Below are 21,836 nucleotides of genomic sequence, written 5' to 3' on the forward strand. Positions count from 1 at the left end.
AATGATCATTTGTATTTGGATCTCTAGCACTGAGCACTTACATCCTTAATTGGCTGTTCCATTGATGGAAATCAGAGCTTTGATTATAGTTCCACAGGTTCAGCCCTTATCTCAACACCCTCCTCCCCATCCCTGTACCCACAACCTCCTCTAACTGATGTATGGTCCACATCATCCACAGGCTATTTGTCATTAAAAGTTTTATTTTTTTTTAAGTCACTCTATAATAAAACAGACTACAAAATCCAGAATAAATACTTTCAAAATACAAAAGTCAAATGCTAAATCTAGAAAAGTTTAATCTTTATATAAAAAAAAACAACCCCCTCCCCCAAAAAGCCCTGGGGAGAGCTGTTTTTGGAAATACCCACTAGAGAGAGGGAGCTGAGGATCAGGGTCACACTTTGGGAATCAGCAATGGCAGCCTCCAGTATGACTTGTGTGATTAGGGTGAGAGCCTGGGGTTCTTTGGAACAAAGGTAGTGTGAGTGAGGAAGGAATTGGGGGAACTGGGCCTCGACAGCTGTCAAATTTAGGAAGAATTGTCCTTTTTACCAAAAAAGTGTTACTTCCTATCTTCCCAAACTAGCCATAGCAAAGTCACAAACTTGCTCCCTGTTAGGTTCTAGTTTTAGAGAAAGCAAGATGAAAGGATGAGTCCCTCACTGTGCGGACAGATTCTCAGGCACAGGCCTCTCGTGAATGGCTCAGTTACATTGGGGTGGAGTATGACCACAGGACTGACGCTGACCAGGGTACTGGAAGCTGCTACAAGGGGGCTTTCTAGGGGGGGAGGGGAAGAGGAAGAGAAACCTGGCCAGGCTTGTCGTCCGAGAAGCACCTGAGAGTCTCAGAGAAGCCACCCAGCTAGGATGGCCACACAGGGATCCAGAGAGCTGGTGCCAAGGCCAGGAGGGAAAGGGGGCAGCCTGTGAGAGGCCGGGCTGCCTCTTCCCATACTCCCCAGGCATCTCCTGCTCTCAAAGGGCTGTCATGTGGGAATGGAACTCTGACTCCTGTGGAGAACCCCCTTCCCTGGTCTTACAGGCCAAAAAAGGGCATTCATGGGTACTTTATGTCCTGGCATTCCTCATTCTAAGCCCTCACCCTAAATTTGGCATTCCCAGCTCTAAGCTCCCTCCCTGCCCTAACATTCCCTGTTTTAAGTTCCTTCCCAGTTCTGACATTTCCTGTTCTAGGTTCCCTCCCAGTTCTGATATTCCCTGTTCTAGGTTCCCTCCCAGTTCTGATACTCTTTGATCTCTTGGTGAGGTGAGTTTTTGCTTCTCCCTTTTGACTGCCTGCTTTATGGTCTAGCGCTTTCCTTTCAACTTGTGCCCTGACTGGGAGGAAAAGGTCTATGGTCAGCTCCTGAAGCTGGCCTGTAGGAGGGGTTTGAGGAGTCCCTAACATCTCAGAGAGATTTCCGTTTGAAGAGGAGGGCCATATGCAAGCACAGAAACAAGTTACTAATGAGGGAAAGGGATGGAGGAGGGGATGGGGGGCGGGAGTCAGGGGGCTTCCCTATAGCCTCAAATCCCCAGCACAGGGAGAGGATGCCCCTCCTCTGAGGAGGGAAGAGAGTCTTTTCAGACAGTCTAAGCCCAGCTGAGCAGTAGCCAGCACTGAGGCACCGATGGGAGAAGCTTGAGGGAATTGGGTGGAAATCGAGAAGTGGGAAAGGCAGATGCCCCGAGAGTCTTGGTGACATCTTACAACTGAGGGCAGAACATGAAAGATCCTTCTTTCCTCCCCCCACCACAAATCCTGCCGGGAAGCATCACGGGGAAGTCTGCTGGGCTCCGGGCAGCCGTCTCTTCCTACAGCAGATGACCATGGCGGCTGCTTGGCGCCCCCCTCTGCTGCCGGCATGGCTCTTGACCAGGCAGGTGTTGTCCACAGGGTAGGCGCCCAAGGTGCTCGGGCCGGGGGAGTAGGCGTTGCACCCGGTCAGCGTCCAGCCTTCTTCACAAGCCACTGTCACCTGTCAGGGAGATCAGCGAGCACTATGGGAAATGCAGGTGGTGTCTGCCATCCCCTTGGCCTCAGCCCGTGTCCGACCCAGCATGGGGAGCCATAGTCAGGGAGTCATTGCGTTGTGAGAGATTAACTGAAGTCAGCAATAGTGTGAGGGGGAAGGGAAAGGGAGGGTAGAAGAGAAGAGGGAGAGAAGGGGAGAGGGAGAAAATGGGTGAAGGGGAAAGAAGGAAAGAGTGAAAGAAGAGAAAAAAAGGGGAATAAAAAGGGGGAAAGTGGCTAAAGAAAAAGGAGGAGAGGGGAAAAGAAGGAAAGAGAGAGGAAAAAAGATAGGAGGGACAGAGGGAGAGAGGGAGGGGGCGTAAAGGAAAGGTAAGAAGGAGATGGGTGGGGAGAGATACAAAGAATGGGAGGTAAGGATGGGAGAAGTAGACCAAAGAAGGATTAAGTGTGATAGAGAAAGAAGGGAGAGAGAGGAAACAGAGAAGGATGAAGTAAGATGAAGAGAGAAGAGAGGGAGAGAATATGGGAAGTGAAGACAAAGACAACAGAAGTAAAAAAGAATAAAAGAGAGAAAAGTTAAAAGGAGAGATCCAGAAGAGACAGGTAAAGAAAAGCCATTCAAAATAACTACAAAATGCATCAAGTATTAGAGTCCATCTACCAAGATGATAGACCAAGACAAATGTAAAAAAATTTATATGAATACAGACACAAAAGCCTTTTTGAGGAATAAAAGATTTAAATAGAGAGCTATTAACAAACCATGTTTGGGCTGAGACAATACAATAAAAATGACAATACTACCCAAATTTATTTACAAGTTTAGTACCATATCAAACGACCAGAGATGTTTTATAGAGCTAGAAAAAAATAACAAAATTCATTTAGAGGAGCTTAAAAGTTTAAGAGTCTCAAGTGACAGAATGAAAAAAAAATAAATAAAACAAGGGTCCTGCTAGTCCCAGATTTCAAGCTCTATCACAAAGTAAGTAAGCTGTTTCACACTGATTATTAAAAAAAAAAAAAAAAAAAAAAAAACTCAGAAAATTTGATAAATGGAACAGATTAGTTAAATGCGACAAAGAAGTAACTGAAGGCCAAGACACCAACTGTGAGGATAAGAATTCTCTATATGACAAAAGCTTCAGAGAAAATGATACTAGAAACTAGAATGTTAGATCAACATTCACACACAGACAATAATAAATTCCAAATTATTATAAAACGAAATGAAAAAGACCATATCACAAGGAATTATAGGAAAAAGAAAAGATATTTACTTTACAAATATGAATGTGAGAAGAGGTTTTTTTTGGGGGGGAAAGAATAAAAATAATTTTAAAAGGTGAGATGGAAATTGTGATCACATAAAACTGAAAAGCTTTTGAACAAACAAAAGCTAATTCAGTTAGACTTAAAAAAGAAAAAGCTAACTAGGAAAAATCTTTGAGCTAATTTTTCTTGATCGAGGTTTGACATCCAAGATATCCAGGAAACTGATACAAAGACATAAGGTAAAGGCCATTTCCCCTGAGACAAATGGACAAAAGAATTATAAAAAGAAATTCTCAAGGAGAATTGTAAGCTCTTGAAAACCATATGGAAAAAAATGCTTCAGATCATGAATAATAAGATAAATGCTGATCGATTAAAATAATTCTGAGGTTCTATCTCATATCCAGCAGGTTAAAAATGATGAGAGGAAAATATTGATTGTTGGGGGGTCTAGACAGAATGGCTAATTATGAAAAAGAAAGCAAGCAAGGAAGATTTCACCAATGAAACCTCAAAATTACACAGAAGTGATCAAAGGAAGCTCAGAAGGGGGCCTGGACAAGCAGGGGAATCCTGAACCTGTTGTGATCTATGCTAATTAAGAAGTTTTATAGAACAGAAATTCAGAGTTCCATATGCAATCTCCTTTTTCAGGTTTTCTTGAAGTGTCCATATTAAGTTCATAATGAAAGGGATTTTTAAAATAGAAAGTCAAAAGAGAAAAAGAGCTAGAAAAAGTAAAATTGAGAGAGAAGGAAGGAAGCAGAGAGAGAAATAGAAAAGGAGCCCAAGAAGAGAGAGGGAGAGAAAGTGGAAGGAGGGGAAAGAAGGAAGGAAAGAACAGGGGAAAGATAGAAAGAGGGAAGAACAGGGAAGAGAGAATAATGAAGAGAGGGAGGAGAGGCTGAAGGGAGACAATGACTGAGGGGAAGTCAGAAAGAGGGGAGGAGAGTGAAAGAAATGCACAGAGAAGGTGGCAAAGAAAAAGAGGCAGAGGGTCAGGGTGGAGAGGGAGGCAAGGCTGTGTCCGCACCTTCTCTGTGGGGCCCTCAGGTGCGTGCTCCTTCACCCGGCACTCCAGCCCCGGGGCGTGGCAGCAGGAAGCATGGAGGCTGGACTGGCCCCGGCTCACGCACTGGCTGTGGCCCTGCTCGCTGTTCATCACAGGCTTCACCTGGTCCTCAAAGTCCTCCACGTGGGAGTGGGAAGCACAGCCTGTAGGAGGGAGGGGTATGGAGGACTGGGCCTGTCTCCCTGTCTCGGACCGGCCTCCCACCCTGCCCAGGCCCCCCACTTTCTCTGTTAGGGTGGGACGCTCCTTTCCTTCCATGTCTCCATCCAGTCAACCCTGGAGAGTTTTTGTCTGGACAATTAAAGTTCCCGAGGCGGAGCAGTCCCAAGGGAGAAAGCAGCCCTGCTCTGGGTCCCAGTTTCTTCTGTGAAATGCAGGGGGGCTGAAGCTGGATCCATGATTCTCAAAATGTGGCCCAGGGACTGATGGGTCCCTAAGTGCCCTAAAGGGGCTCTAGGAGCTCAAAACTATTTTCCTATAATACGAAGACGTCTTCCTTTCTCATTTGTTGGACACCGGCAAAAATATCCCATGTAACCATTTGTACAAAATTTGTACAAAATGCTTCAAATGTGAGCATTGCTTCTACCGACCCCTCCCAGCTCTGACATTCCCTGTTCTAAGCTCCCACCCAGCCCTGACATCCGCTGTTCTAAGCTCCCTCCATCTCTGACACCCCCTGTTCTAAGCTCCCTCCCAACTCTGACATCCCCTGTTCTAAACTCCCTCCCAGCCCTGACATCCCCTGTTCTAAGCTCCCTCCCAGCTCTGACATCCCCTGTTCTAAGCTCCCTCCCAGCTCTGACATCCTCTGTTCTAAACTCCCTCCCAGCCCTGACACCCCCTGTTCTAAGCTCCCTCCCAGCTCTGACATCCCCTGTTCTAAACTCCCTCCCAGCCCTGACATCCCCTGTTCTAAGCTCCCTCCCAGCTCTGACATCCTCTGTTCTAAACTCCCTCCCAGCCCTGACACCCCCTGTTCTAAGCTCCCTCCCAGCTCTGACATCCCCTGTTCTAAACTCCCTCCCAGCCCTGACATCCCCTGTTCTAAGCTCCCTCCCAGCTCTGACACCCCCTGTTCTAAGCTCCCTCCAGGCTCTGACATCCCCTGTTCTAAACTCCCTCCTGGCTGTGATATCCTCTGTTCTAAGCTCCCTCCCAGCCCTGACATCCCCTGTTCTAAGCTCCCTCCCAGCCCTGACATCCCCTGTTCTAAGCTCCCTCCCAGCTCTGACATCCCCTGTTCTAAACTCCCTCCTGGCTCTGATATGCTCTGTTCTAAGCTCCCTCCCAGCCCTGACATCCCCTGTTCTAAGCTCCCTCCCAGCTCTGACACCCCCTGTTCTAAGCTCCCTCCCAGCTCTGACATCCCCTGTTCTAAACTCCCTCCTGGATGTGATATCCTCTGTTCTAAGCTCCCTCCCAGCCCTGACATCCCCTGTTCTAAGCCCCCTCCCAGCCCTGACATCCCCTGTTCTAAACTCCCTCCTGGCTCTGACATCCTCTGTTCTAAGCTCCCTCCCAGCCCTGACATCCCCTGTTCTAAGCCCCCTCACAGCTTTGACTTCCCCTGTTCTGAGGCCCCTCCCAGCTCCGAGTTCCCTCAGTTCTCATAGTTCAAGATTCCATCAACTTCATTCCACACCATCATTTTGTTTCCTCCGTTGCTCCCTGCTAGACCTCCTACCTGTGACCACATGGCTCTCCTCATCACAGCGGGCCCGGTGCTCCCCGCCATCCTCTCCTTGGTGAGATGTCCGGACGTGACACTGGGCTCTGGGCAGCAGGCAGCACCTGGCGATGGCGTAGACGCCCTGTCCCCCAAACGCATTGTAGGCCAGGCATTCTTTCCTGCCCTCGTGCACCTGAGATGTACAAATAATAATCCCAACAATGTCCCATCCAATCACACACACACCCTCTCTCTCTCTCTCTCATACACACACTCACACTCACCCCCCAGCCCAGTGCACACAACCTTACAAGCCCAGGGTCACAAAGACATCTGCTCATTCCCTTTTGGATCCCAGCAGCCTCTGGGCGCCCTGCACTGTGATGTTCCACTCTGGGTCTCCCCCTCCCAGCAATCTCCATTCTAATTCTAAGCTGCTGCTCATGTCTAAGTCCCCTGCTCCTAGGACATCTGGTGACCTCTTTCCTCAGAGATGTTCTAGCCAGGGGCTTTTCTTGGGCCATCAGCACGCCAAGGCCTTATTGTTTTATTTGCTCTACTTTATCTATCTATCTATCTATCTATCTATCTATCTATCTATCTATCTACTTGTTTATTATTATTGCTGAGGCATTTGGGATTGAGTGACTTGCCCAGGGTCTTTGCTGTACTTTAAAAAGGCCAATTGGGTCCCTGGACCTCGCATTCTGACCACACCAGCCTTAATGGTCTGAAATGTGTGTTTTCCCCACATGTGGCGTGGAATATTTCATTACTCCCTCCTTTCATGTCTAGCTTGGGAAATAATGGGGGGGGGGAGATTCCATTTTACAGGACAGGAAACTGAGGCCTAAGGAAAGAAAGGGTGACATTCAGAGTCATCTCCTGGGGCTGAGCCTGGGGCTCCAATCTCTGGATTGTGCTGGCAGGGAAAGTGCTCCTCCTGGTCCTGCCTCCCAAGCAAAACAGCCACTTCTAAGCCTGAGCCAAGAGAGAATTGCCTCGGGATGTCCCCGGAAGGGCACCTTGATTCCTGGGTCCCCAAATCGGGCTCTGTGGGCGGGGTGGAGGAGGAAGGGGATGAATCAGGATGGTACAGGACAGGAGAAGGGCCCCGGGGGGAGAGTGGGCTCTCCCGAGCTGAGTAATAGCCGTAGGGCCTTGGGCACGTCACCCAATCTCAGCTTCTTTGCCTGTAACATGGAGATAAGGGCACTAATCCAGTTCATCCCAAACATTTCCTTCCAGCTCTCACCAACGCAGCCCGATCCACTCAGGCTCCGGGCGCCAGCCGGGAAGCAGCTGGGGGGTGGCCGTGGCCTTGACAGAAGCCCCATGAGGAGACCCCAAGCACATGCAGAGCCCCCCAATACCTCCTGAACACACAAGCCCACAGGCCACTGAGGTGCCCACCCAGCGTGCTGGCGGCCCACAGATAATGTGATTCCGAATCACAGATTTAGAGATGAAGGAGCCTTTGGATCCAGCTGTCCCCTGCCCTGAGTTTGCAAGTGAGGAAACTGAGGCACAGAGAGGTTAACAGCCCTGTGTAGGACAATTCAACTGGTAATTGCCTGAAAAAGATTTGAAGGCAGGTCCTCCTGAGAACAAGACCCACAAGCTCTCTATTAGCCCATGTCAGTCATGGACACATGTGCCCATCGGAGCCTGCATTGAGACTCTTGGCTCTTAAGTCAGAGAACCCCGGTTCAAATCCCCCTCTGAGGCTCATGGTCTATAAGAAAATTCCCTCCAGCTCCTTGGGCCCGTTTCCCCAATTGTACAGTGAGGGGTTGGACTGGGCCTCTGAGCTTCCTTCCAACTCCGTCCTGGATCCCATGATCTGGACGTGGGTACACATGCAAAACGTCACCTCCATCCGCTCTCCTCTCCTCTTCCCGCCCTTGGAGAAACTGGAACAACTCAGCATCTCCTCGCCAGTGCCGCAGCGGGCCACCGCAACGGCCTTCCGGGTCGGGCCCGAGTTGGGGGACCACACTGTCCGGGCAGAACAGCTGCTCTTCTGAAAGAGTCACAAGCCCGTCCACCTGAGGACTGGAAGTAAGGAGGCGAACAGCACAAGGGCTTCCACCATGACATGGGGCCCCACCCCCAGGGGCTCCAGGGAAAGAGGCAGGATGGGGAGGCTCTTGTAGAGGATAGCCAGACATTCCCTGGTTTAGCTAGACCAAGGCTGAGTTTCAAAAGGTCAGGAGTCCAAGCCACTGGAAAGTCTGGGAGCAGAATCAGGCTAGCACTGAAGCCCCAAGATAGGGAAACGCCCTTTGGCCTCCAACCCGGCAGCAGCCGAGCCATGGATTCCCAGGGGCCACTTCACCCTCGGACGTGAACGTTGTAGGTCAATGGTAGGTAGAGACTATCTGAGCCTGCTCTCCCGGGACTGAGGGGCAGTGCGTCTGCCTCCCCCAGGGATTAGAGCGGGGCCATATTTGTGCTCCTGATGTATTTCAATATCCTTTCCTAAAGACCGACAAAGTGGAACTGGAGCTTCATTCCCTGGCAGCCGAGAATGAGGGAACTACCCCAAAAGGGAGCTAGAGTTGACAACTTTAGAGAAAGACATTCCCAAACATCTAGAACTTTGAGGGGGAGGTTCAGCTGGCTCTGCTCTGGAACAACTGTGCCAGAGTGTACTTAATAGAGGGAAATTTAGAACATAGAAGATCGATGTTTAAAGGGATCTTAAAACACAGCATCTTAGAACTGGAAGGTATCTTCTAGAACAGAGAAAGTCAGATCTAGAAAGGACCTTATCTCACGGAAAGCAGAAGTTGGAAGGACCCTTAGAATACAGAATGATAGAGCTGAAAGGGACGCAGCAAGACAGCCTTTTCCCCTGAAAGGGGCTTAGAAGAAGGAATGTCAGAGCTGGAGGAGTCTGGGAACAAGGGATGTCAAGTGCAAAAATGTTTGTAAAAGCGCTTTTTCTGGTGCCGAGGAACTGGAAACTGAGTGAATGCCCATCAGTTGGGGAATGGCTGAATAAGTTATATAGTATATGAATGTCACAGGATATTATTGTTCTATAAGAAATGCTGAGCAGGATAATCTCAGAAAAACCTGGAGAGACTGACAGGAACCGCTGCAAAATGAAATGAGCAGAACCTGGAGATCACTGTACAGAGTAACAAGATTATGCGAGGATCCGCTATGATGGGCTTAGCTCTTCCCAGCAATTCCACTATTGTCTTGGGATGAAAAAAGCCATCCACAGCCAGAGAAATAACTATAGAGACTTCATGTGGATCAGAGCGTAGCCTTTTCACCTTTTTGTTTGCTTTTTCTTTCTCGTGGTTTTTCCCCTTCTGCTCTGATCTTTTTTTCACAGCATGACTACTATGGAAATGTCTGGTATGATCGTACACATATTACCTGTCTCAGGCTGCTTGGGAGGGATGAGGTGAGAGAGGGAGGAAGAAAAACTCTGGACTCAGAAATCTTACAAAAATGAATGCTGAAGACGAGCTTTACATGTCACTGGAAAACTAAATTACTTTTGATAATCAAAATGTCAAAAGTGGGAAAGAACTTAGAATCTAGAATGGTTAAACATAGCAAAGAGAGCTTGGTGTGGTAGAGAGTCAATCGGTCTTAAAATCAAGAAGATCTGAGTTCAAATCCTGCCATTGAAATCAACTGGCTATGAAGTCCCTTGTCTGTTCTCTCCAGGCAACTCAGCAAGACAACAAATGACTGCATCTTTGTAGTGGAGGGAGCGCCACAGGGTAGCTCCCCACACCTTGGAAATCCCATCCAGATGCCCCTCAAATTAAACAGCTCATATTTTGGGGTGCCTGAGGCTTACAACTCTGTGGCAAAGTAGATATCATCACTGTTATGGCTATTCCCATTTTATAAGGGAGAAAACAATGCAGCCAGTAACTGCAAAATGCTGAATTCATTCCGAGACCCTGAGGACGACGCCCTTTCCCCTGAGTGGAGGCACATGGAAGGGCCCAAGAGGCTCAGGTTCAGAAGGAAGGCAAAGTGGAAGGAGGCTGTGGGGGAGCTCCAGGGGGCTCACCTGTTCCAAGGCTAGATGGCAGCCCGGCCACTAAATTGGGGGTCAGCAGCCTCTGGTCTTCAGGAAACCAAGCCTCGTTGATCACATTCTTGATGGAGAAATGAATCAGCCTCTGCCTCAGTTCTGACATGGTCAGGCTGGGCTCGGCGTTGAGGAGCATGGCGGCGATGCCTAAGGGAAAAACTGCACTAACTGCTTCGGCCTCGACCATCCCTTCCTCTTCTTCCTCCTTCCCTTCCTCCTTCTCTTCCTTCTTCCCTTTCTCCTCATCTTCCTCTTCCCCTCTTCTTCTTTCTTCCCTTCCTTCCCTTCTTTCTCACCTTCTTCCTCCTTCTCTTCTTCTTCCTCCTTCCCTTCCTCTTCTTTTTCTCCCCTCTTCTTCTTTCGTCCCTTCCTTCCTTTCCTTCTCCCCTTCTTCCCCTTCCTCTTTCTCCCTCCCTTCTTCTTCTTCCTCCTTCCCTTCCTCTTCTTTTTCTCCCCTCTTCTTCTTCCTTCCTTTCCTTCTCCCCTTCTTCCCCTTCCTTTTTCTCCTTCCCTTCTTCTCCTCCCCTTCCTCCTCTTCTTCCTCTTTCCATTCTTTCTCCTCTTCCTTTTCCTCCCCTCCTTCTTCCTTCTCCTCCTCCTCCTCCTCCCACATATGCAGAGATTTCCTCCAGACACCCCACCCCCAAGGAGCTTCAGGGGCTCTCCCCTGGCCTGAAGCAGAGCCTCTCACATCCAACTCTAGCCTTTCTTGCCTATTCAGCCATGATTCTCCTTTCCCCACCTAAGATTTCAGCCTAACAGTTCCTGCAGGACTTCCCATCTCCAGCCTCCCTGCCTTTGCCTGGCTGTCCTTTCTCACCTTCTCCTCTGCGATCCTTTGCACCCTGACACTTCCCTTGTTAGTATCCCTGCTGTCCAGCCCTTTGTGACCCTGTGGACCACAGCGCATGGGATTTTCTTGGACAAGGTACTGGAGTGACCCACCGTTTCCTTCTCCAGTAGATTAAATGACTTGCCAAGGGTCACACAGCTAGTAAGGGTCTGAGGCTGGATTTGAACTCGGGACTAAGCCCAGTGCTCTGCCCACTGAACCACTGCCTCCCTCCCTCCAACCACAGTGTGGTTTCTCATTCTGCACATTTCCTTGGCTTGACTGGAAAAAAGGAAGCATCTTGAGGGAAGAGACAATTTTGTTTTAATTGTTGTATCTCTATACCAAGTAAAGTATCTGGCCTACCTTGGGCACTTAATAAATGCCTCCTGAGTTCCTTTCTTGTCTACTTAAGCTCTTGATGCCAGTGGACTACTGCTTTCCTCAGCATCTTAGCACAGGGATGGGCATACAGTTGGTGCCCAATAAATATTGATGGGTAAAGCTCTGGGGTGCCCCATGGGAGGGGAGGAACTACAAACCTGCCACGTGGGCGGCAGCCTGAGAAGTTCCGCTTTGAGAGGTAAAACAGGTGCTACAGTCGCTGGAGGCACCGATGATGTCTTCCCCAGGGGCAAAAAGGTCTACGCAGCGGCCAAAGTTGGTCCCTCCGGTTCCCATGGTGACCGGCTGATCATGGGAATTTGTGGCGCCCACGGTGATGACCTGGAGGAAAGAGGGCAATGAGGTTCCAAGCAGAGAGAAGAGGTGAGAGGCTCAGGTCAAGGAGCTCCCAATCCAGTGGCCCAGAGCAGCCCAGGGCAAGGGCAGCAGCCACCGTAGTGGAGAGGCAGCATGGCAGAAAGTACTCGAGGCTTGGGTCAGAAAAGCTGGTGGAGAAAAGTGGCTGAATGTGGCTGGGGCAGGAGCATGCAGGCAGGCTGGCTGCATCACAGACGGAGAGGGAGGAGAGACCCTCAAGGCCTCTGACTCCAACTGGCTTGTTACAGAGGAAGGAACTGAGGCTGAGAAATGAAGGGACTTGCCCAGGACCCCCAGGCCTCCTTCCTGCCAGTGTCCTACACGTGGCCCAGCGGGGATTACAGCCCTGCCTGCCCCAAGCACATTAGAACTCGAGGTAGAGGTGTGCCCCCTTTTCTCCCTACCTTCCCCCAGTCTCTAGCGCCCAGCCCCCCCAAAGGCTGCAGCCTGCCTTACCTCAGGTTCAGAAGCCGGGGAGTATAAGCAAGCGTCATCTCTGTAGTTGCCGGCAGCTGCGATCATCGCCACCCCGGTGCGCACCAGGAGCCGGCAGGCAGTATTCAGTGTGGGGCTGTAGCCCCCGGCGAAGGGCAGCAGCACTACCAGGGGGCTGTAAGGCTGGGCTTTCTGGGTCGTGCGGATGAACTCCAGGCCTGTTTGCCACAGAGAAGACAAAAGGTTCCGTGGACTTGTCGGGCGTGAGGACAGCCCTTACTTAGTGGGGAATCACAGGCTCACGGGATGCGGACCTGGGAGGAAGCTGCAGCCTCCTCCCTTACAGAGCACATAATTTGCAGGGTTAGAAGGGACCTCGGAAGCCATCTAGTCCAACCCAGAGATGAATAAGGGTCATCTGGCTCCCTCTTGCAGATGCCCAGTGATGGGGAGCTCACTACCTCTTAAGGTAGCCCGTCTTAATTGGGATAGGTCTGATTTTGGAGAAGCTCTTCTGACCATGGAGTCTAAATCATCCTCCCTCCATGTCCCAGGGTCCCTTGGGACCAAGCTGGACAAAGCTAATCCAGCTTCCCCCGATAGCCACTCCCTCCAGATAGCTGAAGGCATAGTAAGTAGCAGAGCCATGTTTAGCAGAACCCAAGGGCTCTGTCTCCAAACCCAGGGTCTTTTTTACTGACTCTCCATGAGTAAGACCTGGGCTAGAGCATGGGAGAAATAGGGAAGGGGATAAGAAATGATCCTTGCCAGGAGGAGAGGGTGTGGAGATGGACAGAGCGGCTGGGGGAATGGCCTTGAAGCTGGAGACTGGGTTTGAGTCCTGTCTCTGGCTGGGTGACCCCAGGCAGAATCCTTCCCTGCTCCCTTCCCCAGGAAACTCAGATTGCAAAGAATATGTCAACCTGGATTGGTAGAAAGGAGCTTCTGGGAATTTCCTATACCAATAAAGTCATTGGTTCACTCCTGGCCCTTTTATCCCTTATTAGGATGCAAGGTAATAGAAAAAAAATATTCTAGAATCTTCCTAAAGCACAGTTCCAACATCATCTCTCCCTTGCTTGAAATTCCCAGCTAGTTCCTATTGCCTATAAGCTAATATCCAGATTCCCAAGCCTGGCATTCAAGGCCCTCTCCCATCTGGCTCTGATCTGCTTTTCCAGGCTGCAATTCTATTTTTTACATGTACTAGATGATATGTGCTCTAGCCTGTATGGAATTTGAGTTTTCCCTTAATACATTTAATAATTTTCTAGTTTTTCATCTTCTTTCCCCTATCTATTCTGCTCTCCCCATCTTTCTTATCATTCATGGCCTTCCTAGAAGGTCGCTTCCTCCAAGAAGCCTTCTAAGGTGTTCCCAGCTACAGAGCTTTTTCCAATGACCATCTATGATACTGAAATTTAATCATCTCTCCTGACACTTCTGTGGTTTGATTTGGTGGAAAGAGCCATGCATTTGAAGTCAGAGGACCTGGGTTCAAATCATGGCCATTACTTTGCCCTTTCACCCTATGCTAGTCACACTTCCCTCTCTGAGCCTCAATTTCCTTAGTCATAGAAGGAGGGGGTTAGACTAGATCATCCCTAAAGTCTTTTTCAGTTCTGATGCTCCATTCATGTCGACTTTTCCAATTCTAAATCTTCATTTGGCAAACATGCCCTGTAAGTACGGCTGCCCTCTCAGGTAGCAGAAAGAGCACTGGGTCTGCAATCAGAAGATCTGGCTTCTAACTTTCTTCAACGTCACAGAATCAGCATTTTCAAAGTTGGAAGGGACCTCGGCCACCATCTTGTCCAACCAGAGCTGATCGAGCTGCCTCCTGCAGGAGGAACTGCTCAATAGTGGGGGACTCACCATCTCTTAAGGCACTTACTAGCTGTGTGACCCTGGGCAAGTGAAAATTTCTGTCTGTCTCAGTTTCTTCATCTCTAAAACAAAGAGAATAACAGCCCTATCTTGGAAGATAATTGTGAAGATCAAATGAGACATATTTGTTAAGCAGTTATCAGGGTACCTGGCACATAGCAGATGCTATGAAACACTTATTTTCTTGTCTTCCCTTCCCCTCAATCTACCATGGGTCATGCAGGGAGGATGATTTAGATTTGATGGTCAGAAAAGCTTCCCAAAAAATCAGACCTATCTCCCACATCAGGGCAGGACTAGGACACCTTGGTACTTCCCAAAGTACTAAACACGGGAACCACTCCTTTCATTCAAACCTGCACCCATCAGGCTGAAAGGGAAGCTTATTGGATCGGATCTGTTTGGAACCACTCACCAATGAGCGTCCCACTGATGGTTCCCTTCCCTTGACAGTTCAGGACTCGGAGGCTCCGGACATTGGCCCCTTTGGCAACTCCAGCATCTCTGCCACTCACCACTCCAGCCATGTGGGTCCCGTGACTATCACATTTACTGGCCTGTGGAGAAGATACAGGGAGACAGGGTGACTAAATATATCTCTCTGCTTACAATGAATGGCTCAAAGCATATCTAGAGACCCTTCATGATCCTCAGCACAGATGCTATGTCACAGGACCAGAAGATGATGCTTCTCACACCTTGGCTGGGGGTGCCCTGGAGGAAACAGCACAATTTGGTGGCTGCAGCTGAAAGTCATGGCTGTCACACCAAGGGGATGGCAGATCTGCTGGGGTTTCTGGACAATAATGGAGTGGGGAATGTTAGGTTCTTACAAAGTGCTAATGAGATAATGAGATGATAGGTTCTTACTAAGTGCTAAATCGGTATTTAACAATTCTCTAGTCCACACCTTTTGGTTCTGGCCTTTAAGGGGAGTTTTACCCCTTTGAACTTCTGGGGAGGAGCTTGCATGTTTAAAAGGAGCAAGTTCATTGGTAGAAGTAATTTTCCCACAAGCCCTTGCATTCTCACAAGCCCATTCTCTGGGAGGATAAAAGAAAACACCATTGAGCAAGGAGAGAGTTGAGTCTGGGCCAGAGCTGGGACTGTGGCCTGGAGGAGCCGTTCTAGATTGAGTCAAGGAGAAGACGTCCTGTGGATTCACAAGTCCAGCAATCCCATACTTTTGGAGGGGAAGAAGAGGACAGAGAAAAAGATTCCCAGAGAAAAGAAACCTCCTCCCAGAGAAGGATTACAATTGAGAGACAACAGGACCTTTACAGGGGAAGGTCTCACCTGTCTGTGGAAGCGGGTGCCATCCTCCTCTGGGACATTCTCAAAGTCAGTAATGGTGACCTTCCCCTCAATCTCCCGATGTCCACTCTGGATGCTGGTATCCAGCAGGTATACTTCCACCTGGTCGCCTTTATCTTTTTAAATAGAAAACATCAAAGGGAGAGGAAATGAATAATAATATCATTAGTGGCAATGATGACCCAACTGTATTCATAAGTCCATTCTGCAGAAGGCACCACACTCTTGTGGAAGTGAGAGCCCCTGCCCTGGAGGTAGTGTAGGAGGAGCTTAGGAGAGGAAATTCCAGGCCAATAGGTAAGACCTAAAAACTTTAAGTCTTCAGCTCTAAGATTTCATGTTTAAAAAGAACCCGGCCATTTTATCTTTTTTATTTGTGTTCAGATTGTGTCTTTGCTGTGAAATATAAATTCTTTGGGTCCCAGGAGACTTGAGGAATAGCCTTTCTCAGAGATTCCAACTCTCTTCAAGGTCAGCTAGACTAATAACTATCTAAATAAAAAGAGCCTAGTTATCTCTGGCTTGTTGACATCCAGTACCCTGATTACTAGAGTAAATATCTAATCAGCTACAAGTAGCCTCCTTTCTCCCCAGCTTCCTATCACCTTGTATCTTTTTTTGTGTATATATGTGCATCCACACACACTCACTACATAGATATTATAATATGGATATATTGGTATGTGTATATATTTATGTGTATATATATACATATGTATGTATAGATAGATGTATACATGTAATATCTATCTATCTATCTATCTATCTATTTATTGTTTTTGTGTGTCCATGGGCTACATCTTGTTTTCCCAGAGAGGTTTCTTCCTGAGGGAAGGAGCTTCCTTACTTTTAATTTTTGCATTTCTAGCACCTCGGACAGCACCTGGCACTAAGGATAGGGAACTCTGAAGTGAAGCACTTCTCCAGTGCTCATGGGCACCTTCTCTGCAGCTTACACTCTTAGAGAGTGTCCTGGGCACTGAAATGCTGCATGATTTACCCAGTCACACAGCTTCCTAGCATCGGGCCAAGTCCTTATCCACGATGGCCCTCTGCCTTAAAAGATGATTAATAAATTGATTGACTGAGGATAGATACTGATTTATTTTTGCCTATTTTCTGGGCCCCACTAGAGGGACAGGTTGGTACATATTAAGTGCTTAATAAATGCTTGCCAAACAAACAGAGCCATGTCTAGTAGGAATTGCCTCAACAATATCTCTGACAAGTGGTTATCCAACATCCGCTTGACCTCTAGTGACAAGGAACTCACTGGCTCCATTTCTAATAAGTGTAAATGTTCATAAACTTTCTCACTCTCTAATTCTTCACATGAGGAACTTGGCCATTTAGGCCGACTAACTATAAGTAGGATTTCAGGATTTCCAAAGGATCTGAAGCTATTGAGTCCGTTTCCCTACAACTCACAGAGGTGAAAAGTGAGACCCAGAAATGTCCAGTTTTTCTGACCATATTCCACACTTTCTCTTTCCTTAGCTGTTTTTTTACTTTGACAAAGAAGAGCTCAACTCTTTGGAGGGGATGGAAATAGGAAAGATTAATTAATAGATAATAGGAACTGTGAAGTAAAGCACAATGTTAATTTACAATTTAAATTAAAAAAAAAAAAAAGGATAGGGGCTGGTTAAGAAGTGTGGAATCATAGCCAGATGGCTCCAGAACTCAGCCAGTGTCCAAGAAATAGCTTACCAAAAAAAAAGACCTATCATGTGTTGGGGTTGGTGATGGTGGAGAATCCTCCACTGAAGAGGTTCTTAATCCAAGGTCAAGTCACCAAGCATTTATTAAGTACCCACTGTGTGCCAGATCCAGGAGACATAAAGAAGGACAAAAATTATCCTTTCTTTTAAGGAGCTTACAATCAAACAGAAGAGACAACATATAAATGGGTAGAGATGAATTCGATATAGACAGGGTGAGTTTGAGATAATCAACAGAAGAAAGACGCAAGCATTAAGGTAGATGAGGAAAGGCTTCTTGGAGAAGGAAGGATTTTAGCCAGGACTTGAAGGAAGCCAGGGAATGAAGGAGGCAGAAATGGGGAGCCTTCCAGGAATGGCGGACATCCAGAGAGAATGTTCAATGTTGAGAGATGGAGGAGCAGAAAAGAGGCCGGTGTCACTAGATGGAATGGTTCTTCCAAAAAGGTCTGTGATACAAAAAAAAAAGGTAAAGAACATCTTCTCTGTGACAAGTTTGTAGGACGTTATGGACATATGTTCCTCATGAGACTGTGAGCTTCTTGAAGGTCCTTTCCCTCTCTTTATATCCCCAGCATATAGCATAGTGCCTGGCACACAGTAAGTGCTTAATAAACACTTATCAATTGAATGAATGAGAGGAGGTTGGCGGGTTGCTCTTTGCACTTGTGAAGGGACAGCCCATATAAATAAATCATAGAATACAGGAATTTTGGAGCTAAGACATTAGCCTGGGAGGATACACGAGGAAGATACTTTGATAAACCTTGGAGTCTCTATGTATATGGGAAACATGGCCAGCTTTACTAGGACCTCTGCCTCAGGGCCAGCCTCTTTCAAGGTTTAGGACAATGAGATAGCTCATGGATGGATGGAGTATCAGATCAACAAGATTGGCCAGGGTTCAGGGACTGACAGCTGAGCCAAGATGAGATTTCCAGCCATGGAGGTGAGAACAGATCTGTCTCCTCCCCAACAGCACAGACCAGGCTTTCCGCCTCTTCTCCACTCGCCAGACTCCCACCCTCTGCTGTCCCTGGTCCCCTGCTCCAGCTATCTACTCATTAACAGAAATAACCATGAATTTACAGGAATGCTGGCTGCGGGTGTAGAACACTAGGATCCCTGGTGTTTTCACTGCCCTCCATATGTGTCCCCTCTACTAAATGTTCCCTCAGTCCCAGCCTGCCACCAGACTGTGAATAGAAGACCTGAAATCAGAGCCAGGTTCTGCCTTGGACGGCCCTCCTCCTGAGGGCCACCCAGAATGATCCAAACCCCACTCGACTTACTCAAGACTCTCTAAGATTCATTTCTGGCCAGCGTTGAGATCAAAGGTTCCTGCTTTTCTGGGCAGACTACTACCCAGAAGCCCATACTCCTCAAGCATTTCAAAAACAAACACTTCTCTGGCCCTCAGTTTCCTTTTCTGTCCAACAAAGGATTGGCTGAGATGTTTTCTGAGAGCCCTTTGGGTTTATGAGCTACTGGTCCTCTTAGCCTGGCTGTGGCTGACATCTGGGGACACCACAGGTACCCCTTCTCCTAGAGTTATGCATCTGACTGAAACAAATCAGACAAAGACTGGCACCGGGGCTAATGAGAAAGGAGCTTGTGTAGTTACAGCTTGGGAGAGGGGGAAAGCTGAGATTGCCCAGGACCTCCCCGGTCAAAGGTCTCAAGGCATTTCATCTGAACGGCACCTGGACAATAAAGTCACTAGTCCTCGGTCAGTGCTGTCGGGATTCCCCGTCAATGAACGTGGTCAGAAACGTTCAGCCGGCGAGAGTTCAGCAGTCCCGCCGTCACATGCTCGGCTAATGGATGCTAAGTCAGGGATGTCAGTGATGCTCAATGCATGTTGTCAGAGGGGTTGTGTCCACAGGGTCAGGGATTAGTCAAGGAGAGCTGGATGGGTGCAACTGTGAGTACTGAGACCAGAGACACGGACTTGGCTGATCAGCTAATGTTCTTCAACTACTTTAAAAAAGGGCAGAACAACAAAACTTCGGCTAACGAGTATGGATAAACCCAAGAAATAGGACATTTTCTACCTGATCCTGACGCGCACCTCCCGAAATAGCTCAGCCTAATATCACTTTTTGTAAATTCTATTTTTTATGTGATCTATAGAGCCAAAAGACACTTTGGAAACCAATGCATTGAACCTTGGGGTGAATAAGAATCTCTCTCATGACTCAAGGGGTTGCCCATGATAGCATTGACTGAGGAAGCACTGAGCTGCTACTAATGCTGCTAATACTGCTAATTTTCCTCCTCTTTCTCTTATTCTTCTTTCTCCTGCTGCTGTTGCTGCTTCTGCTACCACGGTGGTTGCTTTTACTACTGCTGCTGCTATTACTGTTGTTGCTGCTATTTCTACTATTACTGCTGCTGCTGTTACTACTTTTACTACTGCTGCTACCACTGTTGCTACTATTGTTATTGCTGCTATTACTACTAAAGCTGCTGCTGCTACTGTTACTACTACTGCTACTATTGTTGCTACTTCCATCACTACTGCTACTATTGTTGCTACTAGTACTGCTACTGTTGCTGCTGCTGCTACTGTTACTATTGCTGCTACTGTAACTACTATTGCTGCTACTATGACTACTGTTGCTGCTGACTGCTGCTGCAGTACAGGCTTAGGACTATTATTACTGTCATTATCACTGCTGCTGCTGACTGTTATTGTTGCTGTTACTCCCATTCCCACTACTGCTTGTTACTGTTCAGTTATTCAACTGTTCCCCCCTCTACGTGATCTTAGGAAGAACTTGGCATTTCCTTCTCCTCAGTGTCCCCATTTTGCAGAGCAGGAACTGAGGCAAATAGAAGCTAAGTGACCCGCTACAGCTAGTTAAGGCTGGATTTGAATTCAGTTGTTCCATGTTCCAAGCGCTGCCCCACCATTGCTACTAGCTAAGACTTATACAGCACTACCAGGCTCCGTGTGCCAGGCGTTGTGCTAGTCCCTTTACAATCTATGTCATCTGATCCTCACCACAGCCCTGGGAAGTCGGCCCTGGGATCCTCCCCTTTGGGTGGCACAGAGTCGAGTGAATTCTGCACACCTGCTTGGAATCCCTCTGCACCTTCCCCATTACAGGAAAATGAAACCGTGTGAGACTGAGCAGAGCCCAGGTCAGAAACCCTGTCACAAGGTGCCCAGGAACTCTGCCAGGGAAGACCAGCGCCAGACAAAGCTTAGATTTCAAATCTCAGGCCCTCGTGACACAAGTTCTTATGTTAACTTAGGCTTCCCCAAATCTGCTTTTTTATTTTATTTTATTTTGGCAAATTGTACTTGCCAGGCTTAATGAGTTGGGAAGAGTCTTAGAACAAGGGTGTCTGAGCTGGGAGGGAGCTTAGAACAGGGGAGGTCAGAGGTGGGAAGGGCCTAGAACAGGGGGTGTCAAAGCTGGGAAGGGGCTTAGAACAGGGGATGTCAGGGCTGGGAAGGGACTTAGAACAGGAGATGTAAGGGCTGGGAGGAGCTTAAAACAAGGAATGCCAGAGAGAGCTTAGAACAGGGGATGTTAGAGCTGGGAGGAAGCTTAGAACAGGGGATGTCAGGGCTGGGAGGAGCTTAGAACGGGGAATGTCAGAGCTGGAAAGGGGCTTAGAACAGGGGATGTCAGAGCTAGGAGGGAGCTTAAAATAGGGGGTGTCAGGGCTGTTGGCACTGGAAGGACCTTTAAAACTCACAAGGTTAGAGGTAGAAGGGACTTTAGAATAGAATGTCAGAACATAGAATGTTATAACTAAAAGGAATCTTGGAACTTCAGATGTTGGAACTGGAATAGACTTTAAAACATGAAATGTTAGAGCTAGACAGGAACTTTGAATGCAAAAAGCAAGAACTGAGAGGCACCTTAGATCATATAAAGTATTATTATATTATATTATTATTAATATATTATATTAGGCCATCTAAAGGGTGTTTGGGGACATAGATCATTAAGATTAGAAAGGATCTTCTAAGGCAGAAAGAGATCTGCACACATGGAAAGTCAGCACAAAGGGCATTCTCTGTCAGAGCTGAAGGGGCTCTTAAGCCACAGAAGCTTGGAGTGGAGGGGCATTAGAACCGAGAACGTCAGAGTGACAGGCCGAGAGAAGAGAGGCTCCTTCCAAAAGATGGAGCAGAAGGGTTAAGTGAGGCTGGAAGGGCTCTTACTGGGCGGGCTGTATTCCTCTGCTCTGTGCGGTGCCAGGACAATCCTGTCCAGGTTCCAGGGAACGCTCTGCGCAAAGACAAAGGCGTCTTCTTCGATGTAGTCGACGTGAGGTAACCTCAGTGCCTGCCGAGAAGCCCAAGGGACTGATAAGCCTTTTGGGAAAACATTTGTTTTGGCCGAAACTCTCAGAAACCCCAGCTCTTCACTGGACTTCCTCTTGGCCCAATGGCACAGCCTCAGATCCCCTGTGAGCCCACTGTCTGATCAGCTTCCAGAAGTTTCTCTCAGCACATTTCCTGCTTATTCTCTGGAAAATGACTGAAAGGGCATTGTTGTAGGAAAGAGCTGCTGAGGGGGGTCATAGAACAGGGAAAATCAGAGCTGGAAAGGGGCTTAGAACAGGGAAGGTCAAAGCTTAGAGGGATTTAGAAAGTTGAAGCACAGAGTATGCACCAGGGCTCCATGATGTAAGATGGCACATCTGTAGAGAGAGTATAATATGCTGGGAAGTGCCTGGGGCTCTCTGGCTTTTGAACCTCAGCTTCCACATCTGGAAAATAACTGTAATAATACCTGGCCCCATTTCTCCCAAGGATCTTGTGAAGAAAACACTATTAATTTTAAGGCATTAAA

The 21,836-nt window shown here is 47.9% G+C and overlaps 1 protein-coding gene across 1 annotated transcript in view; it reads right to left on the reverse strand.

The window, feature by feature from the left end:
* Nucleotides 1-185: 185 nt before the first annotated feature.
* Nucleotides 186-21,836, reverse strand: part of PCSK9 (proprotein convertase subtilisin/kexin type 9) — a 29,756-nt gene continuing 8,105 nt past the window's right edge. Inside the window, 11 exon segments of the mRNA XM_074265837.1 lie at nt 186-1,984; nt 4,289-4,470; nt 6,015-6,192; nt 7,873-8,004; nt 8,006-8,022; nt 10,045-10,215; nt 11,443-11,626; nt 12,119-12,315; nt 14,400-14,541; nt 15,281-15,414; nt 21,203-21,326. Coding sequence (XP_074121938.1) covers nt 1,781-1,984; nt 4,289-4,470; nt 6,015-6,192; nt 7,873-8,004; nt 8,006-8,022; nt 10,045-10,215; nt 11,443-11,626; nt 12,119-12,315; nt 14,400-14,541; nt 15,281-15,414; nt 21,203-21,326 — 1,665 coding nt within the window. The 3' untranslated portion in view covers nt 186-1,780.

Source organism: Sminthopsis crassicaudata, chromosome 4, assembly GCF_048593235.1.
Source record: "Sminthopsis crassicaudata isolate SCR6 chromosome 4, ASM4859323v1, whole genome shotgun sequence".
Classification (NCBI taxonomy): domain Eukaryota; kingdom Metazoa; phylum Chordata; class Mammalia; order Dasyuromorphia; family Dasyuridae; genus Sminthopsis; species Sminthopsis crassicaudata.